The sequence below is a fragment of the Geotrypetes seraphini genome, chromosome 8 (assembly GCF_902459505.1).
Source record: "Geotrypetes seraphini chromosome 8, aGeoSer1.1, whole genome shotgun sequence".
In the NCBI taxonomy this organism is placed as follows: Eukaryota; Metazoa; Chordata; class Amphibia; order Gymnophiona; family Dermophiidae; genus Geotrypetes; species Geotrypetes seraphini.
The window spans coordinates 43,199,592-43,221,011 of NC_047091.1; the positions used below are offsets into that span (position 1 = coordinate 43,199,592).

Consider the following 21,420-nt stretch of genomic DNA (forward strand, 5'->3'; position numbering starts at 1 on the left):
GCTTTTCCAGACAACAGGCTTCCAATCCAATATGCAGAATTATGGAAGACCCTCATAGTTTCAAGTTTAATAAAATTTGATAAAATCGCTTATCTGGGTTTACTAAGCAAATAACAATCCAATAATGGTACAGTTAAACATGAGACAGACATTTATTAATAACAGAGGGACATAACGAACTGGTACAATAGGTCAATAAAGAGAGAAATACAATATTTATAAAGAAAGAAAATTAAGGTAAGTACAAAAGGAGTAAGGGGAGAAAAAGAGAGAAAAGAGAAATTAAAAGAAATAAAAAAAAAGTCAGTTAAAAGGAGCTAATGAAATTTTAGAAGTTGTAGGCATCCTTAAAAAGAAAACATTTAAGGTTACTTTTAAAATGATCTATATTCTTATCTTCCCTCAGATATAATGGGAGACCAATGCTCAAAAGCCCAGGCACTAAAGCCCACAATGTGAACAGAAAAATAGCACAGAAAAAATAGCTAACCAATGCTCAAAGCAAGATTTTATGCATGGTAATTCATGCTATTGAGCCAAAAGCAAGAGGAGGAATGTGCCTGGTACATACACACAAAAGTTTTACAGTAAAGCGCGGCTCTTGTGCACATGCCAAGACAAAACCAGAAAAGTACAAGCACACATCAGCGCTGTTCTGCTGCGCTTTTAAATATGATCTCTTCAAAAACTGTTTGCACTCAGTGTTTGAAAGGCTCATATTTAAGCACAGAAAAGAAGGCGCCAATGCGTGCTTGCACGTCTGGTTTTGTTTAGCCTCGCACACGTTTGTTTCTCACTATCAGTGCATAGAAGCTGTGTAGGCTTCCTTCCACTTCCAAAAGATGACAAATTCGCTGGTTTAAAGTGAGAAATTGATAAGAAATCCCTCTGCGCTGCTCCTGAGCTGGCAGTAAGTTTTCTGTGTAATAGACCATCATTTACTTTAGGAAAAGGAATGAGTCTTGATGTGTACCCCCTTTCTGTGGTTACGACCAAAGCAGTTTACATATTATATGCAGGTACAGTACTAATATACTTATTTTATACCTGCATATAAGTGATTTGACCAGAGCCACAAGCAGTTACAGTGGGAATCGAACCCAGTTCCCCAAGTTCTCAGGCCACTGCACTAACCAGGAAGCTACTCCAACCAACCTCATTTGCGTCAATTTAAATGCATTTCAACATAACCTTAGGAGAGCTCCAAAAAAGCTGTAAAGAAGGATAGTGGGGGAAAAAAGAAATGGGGGGATAGAACAATAAAAACCATCACACCAGTCTGAGCTACAGCCCCCTCACCATGCCCTCCATTTCCAGACAGGAACTGCTGCTAAAATCCAATGGATTTGGGAAATATGGAAAGGCAGGGCAGAGGAATGCAGATGAAAGGGAAGTGGTTTCTCTGTGAAATAATTCAGACCTCATGGAATTATTACTGCTATTACTACTTATCCTTTCTTTAGTGCTACTAGACGTACACCTTGCTGTCAGTCCCTACCTGACAAAAGTTTGCAATCTAACCTACATCAGCATATTTATAACCTACCTTTTCCATAAAAAAAGCCCAAGGTGACTTACAATAAAGAGACCAGCAGACTTATATAAACAACAAAATATAGTTCAATTAATTATATTTCTCATAAATTCTAGTATGAATGAATCAAAGGGAAAGGGATTGGGACTTGTATACAATACTAAGAAACTAAGAAGTGCCTCTGCTGGGTCAGACCAGAGGTCCATCGTGCCCAGCAGTCTGCTCACGCGGCGGCCCAACAGGTCCAGGAACTGTGTAGTAGTCCTCTATGCCCTTTTCCTTCAGGAAATTGTCCAATCCCTTCTTGAACCCTATTACCGTACTCTGTCCTATCACGCCCTCTGGAAGCTCATTCCAGGTGTCCACCCCCACGAATTTTGAAAAAACACAAATGCAGTTTTTCACCTGTCAAAAGGCAGGGGAGGGAGGCAGGAGAGGGCAGCTGGAGTGCCGGCGGGTGAAGAAAATCACTCGCGGTCTGCTTCGACTGCCTCTTCCTGTAGTAAAGTCGGGCTACACCAATCAGGAGCTGCTTTGACATGCAGACTGTGAATAAGTCGGAGCAGAACGAGGAATAAGAAGGCTAACTTTATATGGAAATTGCCTGAAAAGAAAACGAAGTCTCTATGACTCGCTTATATCTAATTTCCCTTAGAGGAGGAAAACGTGAAGGACCATTTTTAAAAAAAACATCTAAATCCAATTTGGACATTTCTCACAAAACATCCATAATTGGGAGCAGAGAAATAACCACTTTCGAATATGGCACCACTAGACATGCAAAAAAGAAATTTTTCAAAAATCATCTGGACGTCTAGGTCACTAAGACGTTTAGGCAGTCAGAATGTCCAACTTTATACCTCATTTTCAACCACAGAAACATCCAACTTTGAAACGTCCAAATGCCCTTATGGCTGCAGGTGGCACCTATATGGCAGTAAAGTAGGGTTTTGATAGATTTTGGTGACCTCACACTTTGTACCATAAATGTAGTGATTAGAGTAGCTTATAGGCTTGGCTCCTCCTCTCTTTGGCTCAGTAGCCCACCAAGAGATGCTCTAGTAGGCTTTCCCATACTACATGCCACTGTTCTAGAGACAGGTAAGTACTGTTTCATTCTGAATTTTGGAGGGTGGGAATGTGTTAGTGACCACTGGGGGGGGAGGGTCATTACTTTATCCCTGCAGTGGTTATCTGGTCAGATTGGGCTCCTTTTGGGCACTTAGATGCTTGTAAAACAGGTCTAGACTGAAATGACTATGTTCCATCCAAGACATTTTTGGAAAGGTTCAATTATAGCCGTAAGATGTCCAAATCTAAGCCCGCCAAAAGTCCACCTGGAACCCACCCATAGTCAGCCTCTAACACACCCCTTTACTGCTTAGACATTCTGGGGGGAGCACATCCTGCAACACATCTAACTTTTATGTTTCGATTTATTGGCACTTGGACATTTTAGTGAGAAAAATGTCCAAGTGCCAATTTATTTGGGGGGGGGGGGGGGTTGTTTTTTTTTTTAATATTTTGGAGTTTTGAAAACGCCCCTAAAAGTAATTTTCAGTCCCCAAGGAAAGATCTCCTAGACCTATAGGCTCAAAAAGATGGCAATCAAGATAGGTAGTCAGGAGCCTGATCTGGCAAAATTTAAACCCATACAAGCAGCTATGAATGTAATTCTTGCTTACGCAGGTAATCAATGGAGACTGAGAAACAAACAGAAGAAATAACGGAATTATGCTTATTATGGGAATGATTAAAACATGAATAATGAAGAGGTTAATAAGGGGTTAACAATTAAGTGAAGCCCCACAAAGATGGACTTGCAGCTTTTATTTGAATAGGGCGAGAGATGGAGGTTGACATACTGACTCAGGTCTTTTCCAGGCGTAACACGCAACAAGATGGAAGGAATAGAGTCTAGAATTGGCAGTGGAGAAGAGCACAGACAAGATTCTCTGTGCCAAACAGTGATTTTTAGCTGTTAACAAAAACTGGAACAACCTAGAGTAAACTCTACCCACCCCCATTTCTGTACTCCAGCATCCAAAAGGTCATGTGCTGCTCCTTGACTACACAACTGAGAGGTCCAACAAAAGAAAGATGGCAGGACAAGGTCACCATCTCACCTTTGGATCTTTGAAGGAAATAAATCACCCAATATTAGAGATGTTCCTAGGAATAAAAAGAATTGTTTTCTCTGTATTCACACTCTAGCCTTCCCTTTCCCCTGCTCCTGGGAACCTCCCTCTAAGCAAGGAGAGTGAGAGAACTGCCTTTTCTCACTTCCTTAGACCTACTCTCGCACTTCTCCTTGGGGCCCATCTTGGCTCTGAGGGCCCATTCTCTATCCTTTTAGGAGCCTTTGTTGGTCTGGGGTCCTCCATGTCTGTTTCCAAAGCCCTCTGACTCTGAGAACTTGTTCTTCCTTCCTACTGGGAACCTCTTTTGGTCTGAGGAGCCTGCCTACCTTTTCCTTCTGAAAATCCATTGGCTCTATAGACTCCCCCTCTCTTCTCCTAGGAGATCCTGTTTCTCCAATAGGCCATGCCACTGTTTGGGTCCTTAGATCCCTTGTTTGAACAATACTTCTGAAACCTCCTCCCTTCACACTAATACTTTTCCTGAAAAATATTGCACAGATTAATGCAGATGAACTTTTTTTAACAGCGTTGTTTCAAGGACCCAGAGGTCTCAGAACTATCTATGAAACTCCAAAACTCAGGCAGTTTGCACAAGGCATCTTAAAAAAGGAATATCCATCCCAGTTGTAAATGCATCCACTCTATTAGAAGGCCTGAGAGAGATTTTATTTTAAACCAGCTAGATACCCGTTGATGGTCGGTATATTAAAAATTAATAAAACTTGACTTGAAACTTGATTGAACGGGGATAATCTAGGGTTACTATCACAAAAACGTATAAAATGCAGAGAATATTTAATTAAAATAGGCACTTTTCTCAGTGCAGACTGAGTCTATCCTAACAGCTGGCCCTAATAGACAGAATCCTAGGTGGTAAGGGGTAATTTGACTTGTCCACAGTTACACACTGCTGGAAGGAAGCTCATATTGTTGGCATCCTAGCAGGCACTGGCAAGGGTCTCACCAGGAGGAAGTCTGCATCCAGTATAGAGACTGCTTGTGGAAAACATGAAAAAATCTCCTAAAAAAGTGAAATTTCTACCCTGCTTGAACTCAAAGAAAACAGAGTTGAAAAATCTATTTTTAAAAAATGCACTGAAAACAACCCCCCCCCCCCACACACACACACACACACACAAGCTAACCAGAATACACAGGCCAAGAAGATAGCACAGGCGAGAAAGATGGCAAGTGACCCACCCCTGCCAGGAATCTTACACCAGCAAGCATGAGTTTGCTTTCCAGAGCCAGCCTCTGGTGAGAGAGCCAACAGACCCATATTTTGCTCCCCTCTCTATTGTTCTGTTGTGACAGGCTCAGTCCCTATAGAAATAAAAAAAAGATAGAGAGGAGGGCACATCTGTGTTCAGGTCTGAGACCTCAGGCGTCAGTATCTGATGATGCGGCAACCTGAGAACAAAGACAAGGGGGGGGGGAGAGGCAAGACTGGCCTATTATACACCATACGACACAACAAACGACACTTATCAACCTCCAGGAACAGCACTGATACCACTGAATCCTGGGTCATATTGTAGAGCTTCCAGGGAGATCTCTCTCCATCAAACCAAGAATCCAATACAGGTACAAGATCCATTATCCCAAATTCTAAAAACAACAAAGCTCTTAAAACTGAATTTTATTTATTTATTTATTTATTTATTTTTGTAACATTGTTGCATTACTAATTTGTACTAAAAAGCTTACTTTTAGCATCAAAAGTGAAACCTGGCCCCAAAGTTACTTTAAAGAATGCGCTGATAGCAGTTCAGTTTTTTCATCTTACTTCACACTGGTGTACCTCTGAGGTGTTGCCAGCCGCTGCAGCGATTCATTTTCGTCGCCTGCTGCAGTCCCGCATGCTTCTCTCTGACACGCCCAATCAGGAAGGAAAGATATCAGCATGGCAGGAGGCAGCAGAGAGACGCTTGTTGGGCGGCAGACGACAAACATAAATTGCTATAGCCACTGGCGACACATCATTCCAAAACCCCAAAAATTCTAAAATCCAAAATGTCTCTGGGCCCAAGTATTTTGGATAAAAGATCTTGTACCTGTACTCCCCAGCAAAGATAGGGGTAAGAAATCTAACATGTCCCTACAAGGGCTGATTTCAGCCTAGGTACTTATGTCTTTGAACCCTGTGCTTTACTGTGTTTGGAGGCATCTGGATGGATTTAATGGAAAAAGCTTCAATTTACCAAATGATAGTGCACGGCCCTGGTAGCTCCTTAAAGAAGCACAAACTAACCAAAGGAACCAACTTTGTCAAAATGATCACAGGTGCTAAAAATTAGCAAAAATTACCAGTACTTCTTCCCTTCCTGTACTTCATGAAGGTATCTGCTCAATACTGCAGATACTTAAAAAACTTCTGCTCCCCCACAGAGCTGGAACCTCTCTGAAATACACAGTATGGCTGCCAGACTTTCTCAGATTTTCTTCCCCACACATGGTTTCAACCCTAACTACCCCATTCAAATTAGGGCGGGGCTGCTTGAGATGGCTCTTCAACATCACTGGATTTCTACAGTCACACAAAATTAAGAGCAAGAAACCAAAGGCTCCCATGTTCAAATTGTGCCAAAATAAATGCTGGGAGTTGGGTCGAGGCTAACATCTTGAAAAAAACACTTCTCGATATTTCAACCCTTTCTACACAAAATGATCAACAAAAGTCTCTCTATAGGCCTTATGCTCAACTGATGAAAATCAGCCATAGTATTTCCAAGGATCAAATAATCTAACATCTCCAAAGAAGAAATCAGCAACTACCAACCCATTGCTAATCTACCATATCTGGCCAAATTAACTGAAAAACTTTCCAATTTCGTTGAAAAAAACCAATGCTCTCCACCCTTACCAGAAAAGATTTCAAGCACATCACTCCACTGAACTTTCATTAATCAGTTTAGTTACAAACATCCACTATTTCCAAGACCACCGCAAGTCAGTCCTCCTGATATCCCTTGATCTGACATCCGCTTTTGATACCATTGATCATATCTTACTACTCAAAAGATTACAATCCATAGGTATCACAGGGACCTCAATGCAATGGTTCACATCTTACTTCCAGAATCGTAATTACAAAGTTCAGATTAATAATACTACTTCCTCAACAATAACTCAAACCTATGGAGTAGAGAATGACATGCGGAAAAAATTTGTCCTCATCTCCGCCCTGTCCCCGTGAGCTCAGTCCCCAAGAGCTCGGTTCCCATCCCCGCAAACTATCTGATCCCATCCATACAAGCCTTGAATAGTTTTATACTGAACTTATTTTCTTAAAGTATAAACAGAAACAATATTCTGTACAATTGTCATTTTATAAATCAAAGTTCTGGCTGCTGAACTAGAGAAAGAGATGTTCAGCTAGCAGGACTTTGTTTATAAATTTTTATCAACACAACTAATAAACTACTTTATCCTAAAGCCAAAAAAAAAAAAAGAAATATAATTTTTTTTTTCTACCTTTGTTGTCTGGTTTCTACTTTCCTCATCTTCTCCTCATTCAATTCCTTCCATCCACTGTCTGTCTTCCCTCTGCCTCTTCCATTTGCTCTGTTACTGTGCCTCTCCCCCCTCCCCCCTTCATTGATCTGGCATCTATCTTCTTCCCTACGCTCCCCCCATAGCCTGGCATCTCTGTCTTCTACCCTTCAGCGTCTTCTCCCCACTCTCTCTTGCTCATTCCCTTTAGCATCTTCTCCCCACTCTCTGTTCCCCATTTCCTTTCCAGCATCTTCTCCCCACTCTCTGTTCCCCATTTCCCTTCAGTGTCTGTTCCTTTCCACCCCCATTCCACCCCCTCCCTCTCTCCGCCTCCCTCGCACAGTCTGTGCATCTCCCTCTCCTTCCCCTTACCTTCGTGGCACGTTTTAATTTAATTTGTTCAAGCAACTCGAACCTGAAGTTGCGTGCATCTGTTGAAGCTTCTCCTCTAACAGAACCAGAAATTACGTCAGAGGAGAAGCTTCTGCAGACGCATGCAACTTCAGGCTCGGGATGCTTGAACAAATTAAATTAAAAAGGGAAGGGAGGGAGATAGATGTGGCAGCGATCAGTAGGTAGGAAGGAGGGAGGGAGATAGATGCAGTGGCGATCGGGAGGGAGGGCTGCATGCAATCGGTGATGACGCGCACGTTCCCTTCTTTAACTGCGGATACAAGGCCATTCACCGCTCCAAGAGGCAGTGGATGGCCTTGTCCCCGTACCTGCGGTGAGCACTTTCTTTTTCCTCACAGTTTTGGCGGGTTACCCGCAGCTACCAGTGGCTAGCCGCGGGTAACAGCCACCATGTCATTCTCTACTATGAAGTTTCACAAGGTTCCATTCTCTCTCTCCTCCTTTTCAATATCTTCATGAGTCCTCTTCTCACTCTGACACAATCTATAGGCTTTACTATCTTTGCATACACCCCCTGAATTCTACCATACCAGAAGAAATAGAAGAAATCAATAATAAACTAAAGATCAGCTCTTGGCTTCGACAAAACAAGCTTTTCTCTGAACATCTCTAAATCCAAGGGCATATTCTTCTCTACTTTTCAAAAGTAATTCTGAACCATCCAATTACATAGTAACATAGTAACATAGTAGATGACGGCAGATAAAGACCCGAATGGTCCATCCAGTCTGCCCAACCTGATTCAATTTAAATTTTTTTTTTTTTAATTTTTCTTCTTAGCTATTTCTGGGCAAGAATCCAAAGCTTTACTCGGTACTGTGCTTGGGTTCCAACTGCCAAAATCTCTGTTAAGACTTACTCCAGCCCATCTACACCCTCCCAGCCATTGAAGCCCTCCCCTGCCCATCCTCCACCAAACGGCCATACACAGACACAGACCGTGCAAGTCTGCCCAATTAATATTGATTCATGTCCTATCCTACTTGACAATAAAATCAAACTCCTAGGAGTTGTTACTGACGACAATCTCAACTTTCATCATCAAATCAGCAGTCAGTCAGAAATGTTTTTGCAAACTAAGGCTCATCCACTCCATCATTTCTCTATTAGACCCCCCCCTCCATCAACATTCTGATTCATTCCTTTATTATCCCCAATTTCGACTTCGGCAATGCCTTGTATCAAGGTATTACACAAAAGGAAATTCGTCAACTTCAACTATTACAAAACACAACAATCAAACTAATTTATAAAGCTAATAAATTTGACCATGACCCCCCTCTTGTTCAAAGTCCACTGGCTACCCGTACTTCATCACATCACTTATAAAATACTTCTGTTAATGCCGCCAGTGCTGTGAAGCACTTCTCAACATCGGGCAGGCAGTCCCGCAGCTTACTGCTCCAGCCAGCTGAGAGGGTCCTTCTGGGATCTTTAAATCGACACTCAGCCGCAGAACGCGGCCCGCGGTCACAAGCTGAAGGGGCATGGCCAAAGGGGCTAGCCCCTTTTGAGCCCCTTCAAGCCCAAGAGGACAGGGAGCAGGGAGTATCGAAATTTACCAATATGGGCAAGAGGAAGGCTTTGATGACTGGTTCGATGGATCGCCACCTTATGGCTCCTGTGTTGTCGCAAGTGAAAGAGCAGGTAAACTCTTAATGCTTCTCTGTCCTCTGGGGAACCTAAACCACCTCCTCAACCACCATATTCTCCAGGGTTAGAAGAGTTCCACCCAGTGTTGGAGGGAACATCTTCTTCCTCACAAACATCTTTACCTCCTGGACTAGAGAACTCAGCACAATCCTTGGAGGGACCTAAAGAGCTGACCCCAGTGCAGATGGTCATAGGGCAAGGCTCTGAAGTTCTCCCTAAAAATAAAGAGATCACTCTAAATGATGTATGGCTAAGTATTAACAGAACAGAGTCATCATTACAAAAAACTGTTTTGAAATTATGTCAGTTTTCCTTAGATGTAACAGTGAAAATTAATGAACACGATGTTAAACAGGGTGAAACAGTAAAAAAGTTAGAAAAAATGGATCAAGTTGTTAATACTTTACAAGTTACTGCTGTTTCCAATATTAAAGATGGTATGTTGACTCATGCTAAGTTAGAAAAACTAGAGAATTCTATAAGGGCTAAAAACCTCTGTTTATTAAATTTTCCTGTAACACATTATTTGTCTTCCTTAGAACTATAGAAAATGTACTTGAGGGATATATTACAATATACTAAAGTGGATACTCTTGAATTAGATAACCTCTATTACATTCCAAGAGTGTCTAAAGAAATACTTGAAGAGGGTGAAATGGATAAACTTGTTTCACCTGACAATTTGAATGTATCACAGTTCCTTGAATCCTCTAAGGGCATAATTGATAAACGAGCAACTTTAATAGTGGTCTTCAAAACAGAGTTGGAAAAACAGGCTATTCTGAAATTATATTTCTTGAAAAAACAAGACCTATTTTGTGGCCAACGTGTGACAATTTTTCCAGATGCCTCTAGGCATACACAGTTTAAAAGGAAGCAATTCCTCCAGCTAAAACCTAAGGTGGTGGCAACTGGAGCTACCTTCTTTCTGAAATTCCCAAGCAAGTGCTTAGTCTTGTATGGAAGTGATAAATACCATACATATTTTTTGAACCAGTCCAGATAGAAGACTTTATTAAAGGAAAGCTTAATTTCTATCATTAATAACTTTATATATATTGGAGGAGGGTGTATGATTTATATAGATTGGCCAATTACTGCCTGCGATGTTAAAAGATTGATGGATTTAAGTTTCTAATTGATACTGGTGACCATTATAATGTGGACTATATCATTGTTGATTAATTTCCTTTATATGTTAAGTTGTATTTTATATACAGAATTTAATGGATATTTGTGAATATTTGTTATTGTAATGAATAATCAAATAAAGAATTAAAGAAAAAAAATTACTTCTGTTAACATTTAAAACCAAGCAGTCCAATTCTCCTGCATTTATCGATAAACTCCTCATCCCACATGCCCCCACCCAGAATCTGCGTTCCACTACTCAAAATCTACTTTTTGTCCCCTCTATTCGCAAATTATTTCTTGACTCTACCCGCAAAACCATTTTCTCAGTCATAGCCCCCCCCTTCAGATCTAAGACAAGAAACTTCTCTTGAAAAATTCAAATCTAAATAAAAAATATTTCTTTTTTAAGATGCCTACTCATTTTGATATGCTTTATTCAATACGAGTCCTAATAGCTTCTATGCAGGTGGCAGTACTGAATTGAAACACTTCTTTTCTAAAACCCTCCCTTTTTTTTCTAAACCCCTCCCTCTCTTCCCTCCCTTTTATGATTTTATTTCTTATTGTACTTATATTCTCACCTTTTCCCACTTCTCCCTTTTGTGCCAGTAAGTCAATTTGTTTTGTTGCCCGTCCACTTTTTATTTTTAAGTTTTTATTTCATTTCAACAGTATTTTGATAAATGTAAACCGTTTAGGTATGTTTTTGATAAATGGTATATCAAAGATTAAATAAACTTGAAACTTGAAACAGTGACAATGTTGTATGCAATCATGTGGAGTCCATGGGCCAGGTCAGGCAGGGCTGGGAATGCAGCAGTGGTTCATAGCCCATGTAGGACGTGGGAATAGGGTTAGCATAGGGCTCCAGAAAAAGGAGGATGGATTGAGTCATCTGAGTTTTACTTCCATTGTGGAAGTAAAACCCGGATGTCTCGATCTGTTTTCCTTACTTCCATTGAAAGTAATGGAAGTAAAACCCAGATATCTCAATCCATCCTCCTTTTTCTGGAGCCATATGGTAACCCTAGTTGTGGGGAACACAGACACCTAGTGGAGAAGGTAGGGACTTAGGGCCCATTATTGCAGAACTCTAGAAGAAGCTCTTCTGCATGGCTCCTGATCAGAGAGTATCACCCTACTGACTGGGATAGGCTAGCTGGAAGAAGATACATACTGAAGGAAGAAATTGCTAGGTAGTTGCAAATGAAGATTCATGGAACCATAGCCCAGTAGACACTGGTACCAATTGAGCTGGAGGCTCAAAGGAGCAAAAGGAAATCATCAAGCTCCTCTACCACCAAAAAAGAAAAAGAATTAAGAAATTAATATTGTCTCAAACAGCAGGAAAGGGAGTAGAACTGGTCTTAAAAGAATTAAAGTTGAAGATGGCAAGGACTGAAATGACCTTTCAGTGGAGGAAGGCACTAGAACAGAGTCTAGGAATGCTTGAAACAGATGTAGTTGATAAAACCTTGGGAAGTTATGAGAGAGAGAGAGAGAGAGAGAGAGAGAGAAAAGCTGATGTCAGATTGTAAACATCTATTCAAAGAGGATAAACCTCACTGGTAAAATTGAATGGGCCAACATGTACTGTCCTTTCCTATTTTATTATTTATGGTAGGTAGGAGAACAAGCAATGTTGCAGCAGAAATTGTAATTCCTGGCTGAAGAGCTGAGGAAAAGAAGAGACATTTGGAAATCTCAAACAAAAGGTATTAAGACAGTACTATAGGGGAAAGGGGGTGTAGCCTAGTGGTTAGAGCTGCTGCCTTAGCACTCTGAGGTTGCGAGCTCAATCCCAGTCTGCTCCTTAACTTGTCATTGCCCCAGGTACAGTTAGATTGTGAGCCTGCCAGGACAGATAGGGAAAAATATTCAATTACTATATAAATCCTATATAAATTAAATAAGTTATAAGAACATAAGAAAATAAGAATTGCCGCTGCTGGGTCAGATCAATGGTCCATCCTGCCCAGCAGTCTGCTCACGCGGCAGACCCAAGGTCAAGACCAGTTCTCCAAATGAGTCCAGCCTCACTACCATATGTTCCAGTTTAGCAGGAACTTGTCCAACTTTGTCTTGAATCCCTGGAGGGTGTTTTCCCCTATAACAGACTCCGGAAGAGCGTTACAGTTTTCTACCACTCTCTGGGTAAAGAAGAACTTCCTTACGTTTGTATGGAATCTATCTCCTTTCAACTTTAGAGAGTGCCCTCTCATTCTCCCTACCTTGGAGAGAGTGAACAGTCTGTCTTTCTCTACTAAGTCTATTCCCTTCAGTATTTTGAATGTTTCGATCATGTCCCCAGAATCCTTGCTGAACAGATCATATTCTGTTGACAAAAGATGAAACTAGATAGGGGGGCGGGAGTAGGAAAAAGCTGCTTTATCTCCCCCTTTAAATCAAAGAAAAGGTGAAACACACAACATGCATGTATCTCACCAGACAACTTGGTATAGAGCATAGAAAAGAGGGGGATCTCTTCCGAGGATAGGCATAGAAGACAGAATGCTGGAAAGTTCCAAGTACAAATGCTAATAGTGTGGGTCATAAAATTCCACACTTGGAAGCCCTAATGCCAACATAGATCTAAGTATTGTGCTATGCCAGAAACATGGTTCAGTGAATCTCATGGCAAAAGCAGGAAGAGTGAAGGAAAAGAAAAGAATTTTGAATTTAGCTTATCCTTTTCAGTAGAAGTTCAAAGCAAGTTACACTCAGGTATAATAGGTATTTCTCAGTCTCCAGAGGGCTTACCATTTAAATCTGTAGCTGAGGCAATGGAGAATTAAGTGATGCCCAGTGGCATACCTAGCATATGTGACACCAGGGGCCCATCATATTTTGGCACCCCCCCCCCATCTGTACGAAAAACCTGATTTTTAGTAACAAGCCACACGTCACACATGAATACCTAGGAAAAGGCAGCATCTTACATATTCAGTGAGTAGTACAACATCAATACACCCACTGTAAAACTAAACAAGCCAGACTAGTACGGATCAATCCTACACTGTCAATCCTAACAGAAAACCATGTCTTTCGAACACACAGAACACAGAAAATACCTTCGCCTAATATGGAATATGTCATCACAAACTAACCCCTCCACCTTTTACAAAACTGTAGTGTGGATTTTAGCCACGGTGGTAACAGCTCTGACGCTCATAGAATTCTGAGTATCAGAGCTGCTACCACCATGGCTGGTGCTAAAAAATGCTCCACAGTTTTGTAAAAGGGGGGATAAAATAGAAATACATAGACAAAGGTTAAATTGAACCAGCAAGAAGCTGGACTCTGCATACAATGCAACACCACAGAAACAGTGACACGTCTCCTAAAGCAATAAATAAATAGAAAATTTTTATTCTACCTTTGTCTTCTCTGGTTTCTGCTTTCCTCATCTTCTTGTTACTCTCTTCCTTCCATCCACTGTCTGCCATCTCTCTGCTCCTATATGGCATCTTCTCTCCTTCTATGCCCCTTCCAAAAACTGTATGCCTCCCCCTTCCATCTCACCTTTCATCCCCATTGGTCTGGCATCTCTCTCCTCTCCCACACCTCTCTTCTGCAATCCCTTTCTTTCCTCATTTTCCTTTTCAATTTATTTTCTGCATCCATCTAGATTACGTTCTTACTACCCTCTCATCAATTTCCTTTTTTACTGTGTACCTACAGCTCGCCACCTCTTTCCCTCACCCCCTCCAGTATTTTCCTAACTCAATCCTTTTCCCCCATCATGTGCCCTCCTTTTATTTATCCCCTCTACCATCTTCTGCCCTCTTCTCTCTCTCCCTTCTCTCCACTTCCATCATCTGCCCCTTCTCTCTCTTTCCCCCCTCCTTACGTCATCTGCCCTCTTCTCTCTCCCCACTTCCATCATCTGCCCCTTCTCCCCACTTCCATCATCTGCCCCTTCTCTCTCTTTCTCCCACTTCCATAATCTGCCCTCTTCTCTCTCCTCCTTCTCTCCACTTCCATAATCTACCCCTTCTCTCTCTTTCCCCCCTCCTTCCGTCATCTGCCCTCTTCTCTCTCCCCACTTCCATCATCTGCCCCTTCTCCCCACTTCCATCATCTGCCCCTTCTCTCTCTTTCCCCCACTTCCATCATCTGCCATCTTCTCTCTCCCCCTTCTCTCCACTTCCATCATCTGCCCCTTCTCTCTCTTTCCCCCACTTCCATCATCTGCCCTCTTCTCTCTCCCCACTTCCATCATCTGCCCCTTCTCTCCACTTCCATCATCTGCCTCTTCTCTCTCTTTCCCCCACTTCCCTCATCTGTCTCCTTCTCTCAGTCTCTCCATCCACCACAGGCCGATCTTTCTCCCTCACCTTTCTGATTTTGGCAACAAGATCAGCAAGGCCCCCCCCTCCGCGACGGCACTCAAGTTCAGCCTCCTTCTCCCAGCATTAGCAGAACTTCAGATCGGCAACAGGTGCTCAGTCAAAAGCTTCCCCTGACTGAACTGCCTGAGCGGAAACAGGAAGCTAAGTCAGGGGAAGCTTTTGACTGAGCACCTGTTGCCGATCAGAAGTTCTGCTGATGCTGGGAGAAGGAGGTCGAACTTGAGTGCTGTCGCGGAGCAGGGGGGCGCCGATGCCACTGAGTGCCGTCGCAGCCCAGGAATTTTCCGAACCTGTCCGGCTGTGCACTCCCCCTAAGGCTGCACTCGGGGCGGACCCCCCCCTCCCCCCCTTGGTACGCCACTGGATTTGCCCAAGATCACAGGGAGCTGGAGTGGGATTTGAACCCTGCCTTCTCTGGTTCTCAGCTCACGGATGTGTTGTGTCACTTCCAGTGTCGTAATAAGGAGGGGCAGTCTACCCCTTGCGCCATCTTGGTGGGAGCACCGGCATTCGTTCTCCTCTCCGACCCTCCCATGCCTTCCCGACTCCCCCCCCCCTTGCTGTGCACGTCTGCCCCTTCCCTTTCCTCATATCGCTTTAATATTCCTGGTGTAAACAGCATCATGAACTTGCTGCTGCATTGGTGTCAGCTCTCTCTGACATTACTTCCAGGTCCCGCACCTAGGAAGTGACATCAGAGGGAGAGCCGACATAATATGGGGCAGCAAGTTCATGATACTGCTCAGGCAGGGAAAATTGAAGAGGTACAGGGGAAGGGAAGGGGGGAGAGGGAGGTCAGGAAGCAGCAGGGGAGGGGGTAGAGAAGAGGATGGGGGAGAGGCGCCACTCACCCTCGCTAGACCACTGGTCACTTTCATCCTCATGAAGTGAGGAAAAGGGTGATAATCTACTGGCCAAGGACTGGGGTGTCCTATATGTAGAATTAGGAGACCGATTCAGCTCACCTTTCATGGGGCTCTCCTCAAACAAATGATAGTGGAACACAAAGGCAGAGGGTGAAACAGAAAGACCTTATAATGGTTAGAGAGGTGGTCACTTCAAATCCAGTGGTTTTCAACCCAGTCCTCAGAGGGACACATCTAGACAGTCAAGGTTTTAGGATACCCATAATGAATATGCATGAAGTAGATTTGCCTACAACTGAGGCAGTGCATGCAAATTTCTCATGCAGATTTATTGTGGGTATCCTGAAATCCCGATTGGCTGGGGGGTTCCGAGTACTACGTTGAGAAACCCTGCTGCTCTTTTTTTTATTATCAATCATCTTTATTGCACAGAAGAACAACACAGTCTGAAAAACAAATCAAGCCAAGCAAGAACATAACAATAATCTGTGGAGCATAAAAGAACAATTTGAAATTTTTTTACCCCAACCCCCGAGAAACCCTGCTTTAATATGAATCAAAACAGAGGAATTATACAGAAGTAAAAGCTGTGTTCTTTTAGGACAACTAACTAACGGGTGAGTATGAGAACCCTGCCCCGCACTCATATGGCATTTCTTCCTCTCTTCCCCCCACAAGGTGACAAAGGGTCTCTTATCTCCACTCCCCCAACCTCTTAAGTCCTTTAGTTTTTCACTAGTAGTGAGCAGAGACCCCTGATCATCTGAGAGGGGAGGAGAGAGAGATGCTGGGATTCTTCAGCTAACAGGGCTTAGGGATTCCTGCTAGCCACATCACAGCTGTGGTGCTGCTTGGTGGCCCTGTGCCTATTCATACTCACCTGTGACTACACCATTATTATTAATGTCATTTAAATTGGAGGAGCATTTTAGGAAGCAAGTTCTTGTGAAGCAAAGAATGGTAGGTTAAAGTAAATGGAGCTCTGGGAAGGACCACAAATCTGAATGTTAGAAAAATGAATAAACATACAAGGGAAAAGGTGACTGCTCTGGTTATCCAAAGATGAGGTTGAAAAAGTAATGGCTAAAGAATCATCTATGAAAAAAGAACACAGAGAATAATATCTGGAAAAGCTGATAGCAGCAGGGAAGGAGGTCAGGAGAGCTAATATTCAAATGGAAGAAAAAAAAAGCTAAAGCTGGTACAGCAAGGATGCAATACATTTTCACAGCGGTAAATGTTAAACAAAATAAAACTCTATTAAGCAATACCTTTTTCTCCCTTTTCTGGAAGCTATCATTCCTTTTCTCAGGTTCAAACAGAAAAGAAATGATCACAAAATAAACTAAGGGCCTCTTCTATTAAACTGTACTAGCAGTTTCTAGCGCGGGGAGCCTTGCTGAATGGCCTGCACTTCTGCTGACACTCATAGAGTTCTTATGAGCGTCGGGAGCAGCACGGGCCATTCAGTGCAGTTCTCTGCACTAAAAACTGCTAGTACAGTTTAATAGAAGAGGCCATAAGTGAGCCAGATAAAAATACTAACATATTTTTCTACTCTATTTAACTTTGATTTCTATGAAAATCACTTTCCATATACAACAACTATAGTACTTTATCCAATGTTTTTTGAGACATGTCAGTTTAAGGAGGAAAGGGCAAACAAAGGATTAAGATTGAGAAGAAAACGAGAAATGTGGAGGGGAGACACAAAAAAATAGAAAAGCTACACAAAACCCCCTATTCAGAAATCATTGGAGAAGGATAGAAGCAATCACATTTATGAAAATAAAAAATCTGTATGGAACTAGCAGAAAAGAAAGTGGACAAAGCTCTAGGGCTCGGTGGCTTACATAGTAGGATGATATGGGAGTTCTGAGGGGTTCTATAGCATCTGCTGAATATCTGTTGAATAAATCTTTGGAGACGGGAGCAATTCTAAGGTACTAGAGAATGATGGAAATTGCCCTTTGTCAAAAAGGTTATAATACAAAGGAGACTAAATTACAGACCCGATGATCGCATCTTGAAGTTAAGAAAATTGATGACGATTCTTCTGAAGGAAAGAACAATGAAGCATCTTGTGGGCTGCAGAATTTGAGGTCCTATGACTTTACCAGAGACTGATTCACACAAAACTGATCAATTTCTTGACTGGATGACCAAAGTAGATGATCAATGGCAAAAGCTGAATGTTATGTACTTGGATTAAATGAAGTTTTTGATACTGCCCCACACTGAAAACTCATTAATAAACTAAGCAGCCTTGGGATGGGTCCCAGCTTGAAGGACTGGGATACAAATCGGTTACGCAATAAACATCAGAAAGTAATGAAAAATGGAATTCACTCAGAGATAGGTGAAGAAGCCAACCTCTGCCTACAGACCTCCTCAACCTTGTCCAGATTGTGCTGAGGCAGTCAGATGATATACCATACACTTTCTTTTATACCGCAAGTTCCGACAGTTTCAACATGGATTCAAAGCAGTTTACAATAAGATTTCTAATCAGTGATCATGAACAATGAGATATAGATTGAAGAGGTAGAATTACATTATTTTACATTACATTAGTGATTTCTATTCCGCCATTACCTTGCGGTTCAAGGCGGATTACATCCAAACTAAAACAAGAATTACATTTCAACTTTGAAGTAATTAATTAAACGATGAGATAAAATTTTAAGGGAGAATGTCTTTGCATTTTGATATATATTCAGCAGCACTATCCAGTTAGCTGTGCTAACCAGATAATCACTTAATATTCACACAAAGGATGGTGGATGCAAGGAAAGGTCTCTCAGTGGAAATTGTGAAGAAAAACCAGTACTGAACAAAAACACATAAGATCCCTAGAAGCAAAAAAATGTGAGGTAAGGCAGAAACCAACTAGGGACCTGTGACATTGAACCAGGCATGATATGGGGTGAACTAAATAGATTTTATAGTCATCTTACATGATATTCAATGCTTTTCTGAAGCACATGTGAGTGGGTGAACAGTGTAAAGTGGGAGAGGAGGAAGTGAGAGATATATTTGCCATAAATCACTTTGCCAAATACACAAGAATAGAAAGGTGAAATTTTGAGGGAAACAAAAGCAGACTATAGCTTATCTGCTCAGGAGGTCAAAGGTCTCCTCCACCCATGCACATACCTGAATATAATTCAAAGCTGGATCTTAATGGAATAAGGAACTTGATATATCAGCAATAAAACTGCAAGTGTTGTGGGGAATGCTGGAGCCTCCCCCAATCAAAGTTCAGGGGAGAAGGTGTCTCTGCTGCCCATCAACACCCTTGCAATGGTTTGGGATTTGGAGAGGGAGGTTAAAGAGGGAATATGTTTTCTTTTCTCTCTCCCTCTCTGTTGGGGAAGAGGGCATGCTCCTATGATTGTGTTGTAGAGTGTTTGTGTATTGCAGCCCACTCCCTATGGCTCTTAAAGGACAACAATAACACTCAGAGCAGTTTGAAATAGGGGGGTGGGCAATATGTCTGCTGGTCAGTGATTATTGATGGAAGGTCCCTAGGGCAAGTAGAAAAGGATGCAGGATCTGATCATAGGGGTTGAAGGTCATCTAGGGAGGGAAGGAAGAAAGTAGGGTCGAGCTCCAGGGAGAAGGAGGAAAGAAAATGCTTAACAGGAGAGGGGGGTTGGAAGGATACACAATTTTTGCAATTGGTACGAGACTTATTGGAGGTGAGGAGAAATGCAGGTTCTTGGGTGTGGTGGTGATAGTGGTAGGGCGAGAGAGAAGATGAAGGGTGTAGAAGAAAAGAGGGGGGGGCAATACAGGGTCCTGGATATTACCAGTGGATGGGGGTTAAGAATGTAGATGGCCAAAGAAGGGGAAATAGGGCGTGATTAGAGAGAGAATACAGGGATTCTGAGTGAAGAGGAAATGGATATGATGTCCCTGTGGATCGGTGATAGAAGGGGAATGGGGGCTTTAAAAGAAACAGTGATGCAGTGTCCCCCGGCTGCGCGATCTCACACCGATGCAATGCTGACCCAGTGACAGACGCCCCCTCCTTTCTCCCCAACACTCACCGGCTGCTCCGTTCCCTCCAGTGGGGACTCTGCTCCTGCATCCCCAAGGCGCAGCGCGCGCCGTACCCGCAGCTCCTGGCGCTCCCGCAGCAGCTGCAGCTCACAGATCCCGGCCAGGCTACCCTGCAGCCAGCCCCGCAACCTCCCATGCTCCCCGGGCCCCGGCCCAGGCGGCGGAGGGCTCACGGAAAAGGCGCGCATCATTTCTGCCACTGCCCGCCTGACCCGCTCTCCCGGCCGGGCTGCTGCCAAGCCTCAGCAGCACGCTGTCACCGCCTCATCTGCATGGCCACGCCCTCCCCCAAGCCATCCCATCTCCTCTGCATAGCTAACTCGGCCCTCAGCAAACCGTCTCCGCCTCTCATCCTTAGCCGCGCCCACCCTGAACGCTCTTACGTATTATCTGACAGTTATAACAGGCTCGCCTGCACAGCCACGCTCCTCTGAACATGACGTCACCGTCTCATCTACATACCCAAGCTCATTTACCAACTGCTAGTACACCCTCTTCTTCTTGGTAGACAGGCACGTCCCCCTCGTCTCTTCCGGAGGATTACATCACAATATCTCATTCAATCGCTGGATGTCATTGGCTCGATTTGGTGTAAAATCCGTCCGGGTGGAAGAGAGGAGGCGCGAGAGGGGCTTTTTATTGAGTCTGCCCACCCTTGCCGGTCTCGCGAAAGCTGCTCTTGGATACATGTGCTATAAATAATCACGGCATTTGACAGGGGATCGGATCAAGAGGTTTAGGTATACCAGGTTCGAGCTGTGGCGCTTCCTTCTTAGTGGAATGCCTTATCTTACGTTACCAGTTCCGTCTCCTTTTCCCGCCCCTGCCTGCAGTGATGAGTTTCGGACTTTGGTACCCGCGAGCACTGGTGGTGCCAGGTTCTCCTCACCCCTTCCCTAGGAAGACTGGAGATGGCTCCGGATTGGTAGTCCATGGTAGTTTTGTTTTGCAGCTTCAGCTGTGCTATAAAGGCTGCGGAGGCGTGGGTGGGTCTATAGACTGCAGGGCTGCAGCTCCAAATATGCAGAACGTGTTATGAAATTGGGCTGCTGCGGCCTAGCTTCATGAGAATATTTCGTCTCCAGCATTTTGAGTGAGAGGAGGATTTAGCTTTGGCCGTTTCCGTTGAAAGGCAAGATGAGTTTCATACAGCTAGGGAAAATATTTCCCTGCTCTTCATGGTCACAAGGAGCTTCAGGGTAGCCATTAGGCGCTGGGTTTTGCGTCCACTCTGTTTTGTTACCTTAATGCCTGATACCGTTACAATATATGGAAATCAAAAGAGCAAAGCCAGGAAAAGAAGGGCAGGGGTTAGTGTAGCCTGACTGCTGCTTTGGAGTATCACACCTAGTGGTCCAGGTCCCCTTCTGGTCAGGACACTTGTGACAGGGTGCCTCCGCTTGAGAGCCAAGCCTGTCAAGGAGCAGCAGACAAAATAAACAAAAAAAAGAACAGAAGAGCTCAGTGATTTCAGGCTGTCTGCAGTGCTGCACTTCTGATCTGCTTGTGGATGAGCATGGGTCAGAGAAAAGAAGAGACTGCCTCAGTGTTTGGCACCCTGTGGATCCTGGCTGTCAGGCCTGATGACAGAGAAACAGGCACTACAGTCTGATCATGTGGCTGTTGCAGAGTCAGGACAGCTGGTGATGGCTGTAAGTTCTGTGTTCTGTAGGATAGAGGTAGAGCCATGGTGGTGTAGGCAGCACCAGAGGTTAAGAGAATGTCCCAGAGAGCAGCACAGTACTGAGCAAGTGGCAGTTTTGCGA

The 21,420-nt window shown here is 43.3% G+C and overlaps 1 protein-coding gene across 2 annotated transcripts in view; it reads right to left on the reverse strand.

Moving 5' to 3' along the window:
• The window catches only part of DACT3 (dishevelled binding antagonist of beta catenin 3), a 34,225-nt gene extending 13,665 nt beyond the window's left edge, over nt 1-20,560 (reverse strand). The window contains exon 1 of one of the 2 annotated variants that reach the window (XM_033956299.1): nt 20,117-20,560. Coding sequence is in view for 1 of the 2 variants with exons in the window: in XM_033956298.1 (XP_033812189.1) it covers nt 19,642-19,845 (204 nt within the window). In the remaining variant the exon portion in view is untranslated. Of the gene's footprint in view, nt 1-19,641; nt 19,963-20,116 lie in introns of those variants that run through there. The other variant, XM_033956298.1, reaches the window with a different exon arrangement.
• Nucleotides 20,561-21,420: the final 860 nt, after the last annotated feature.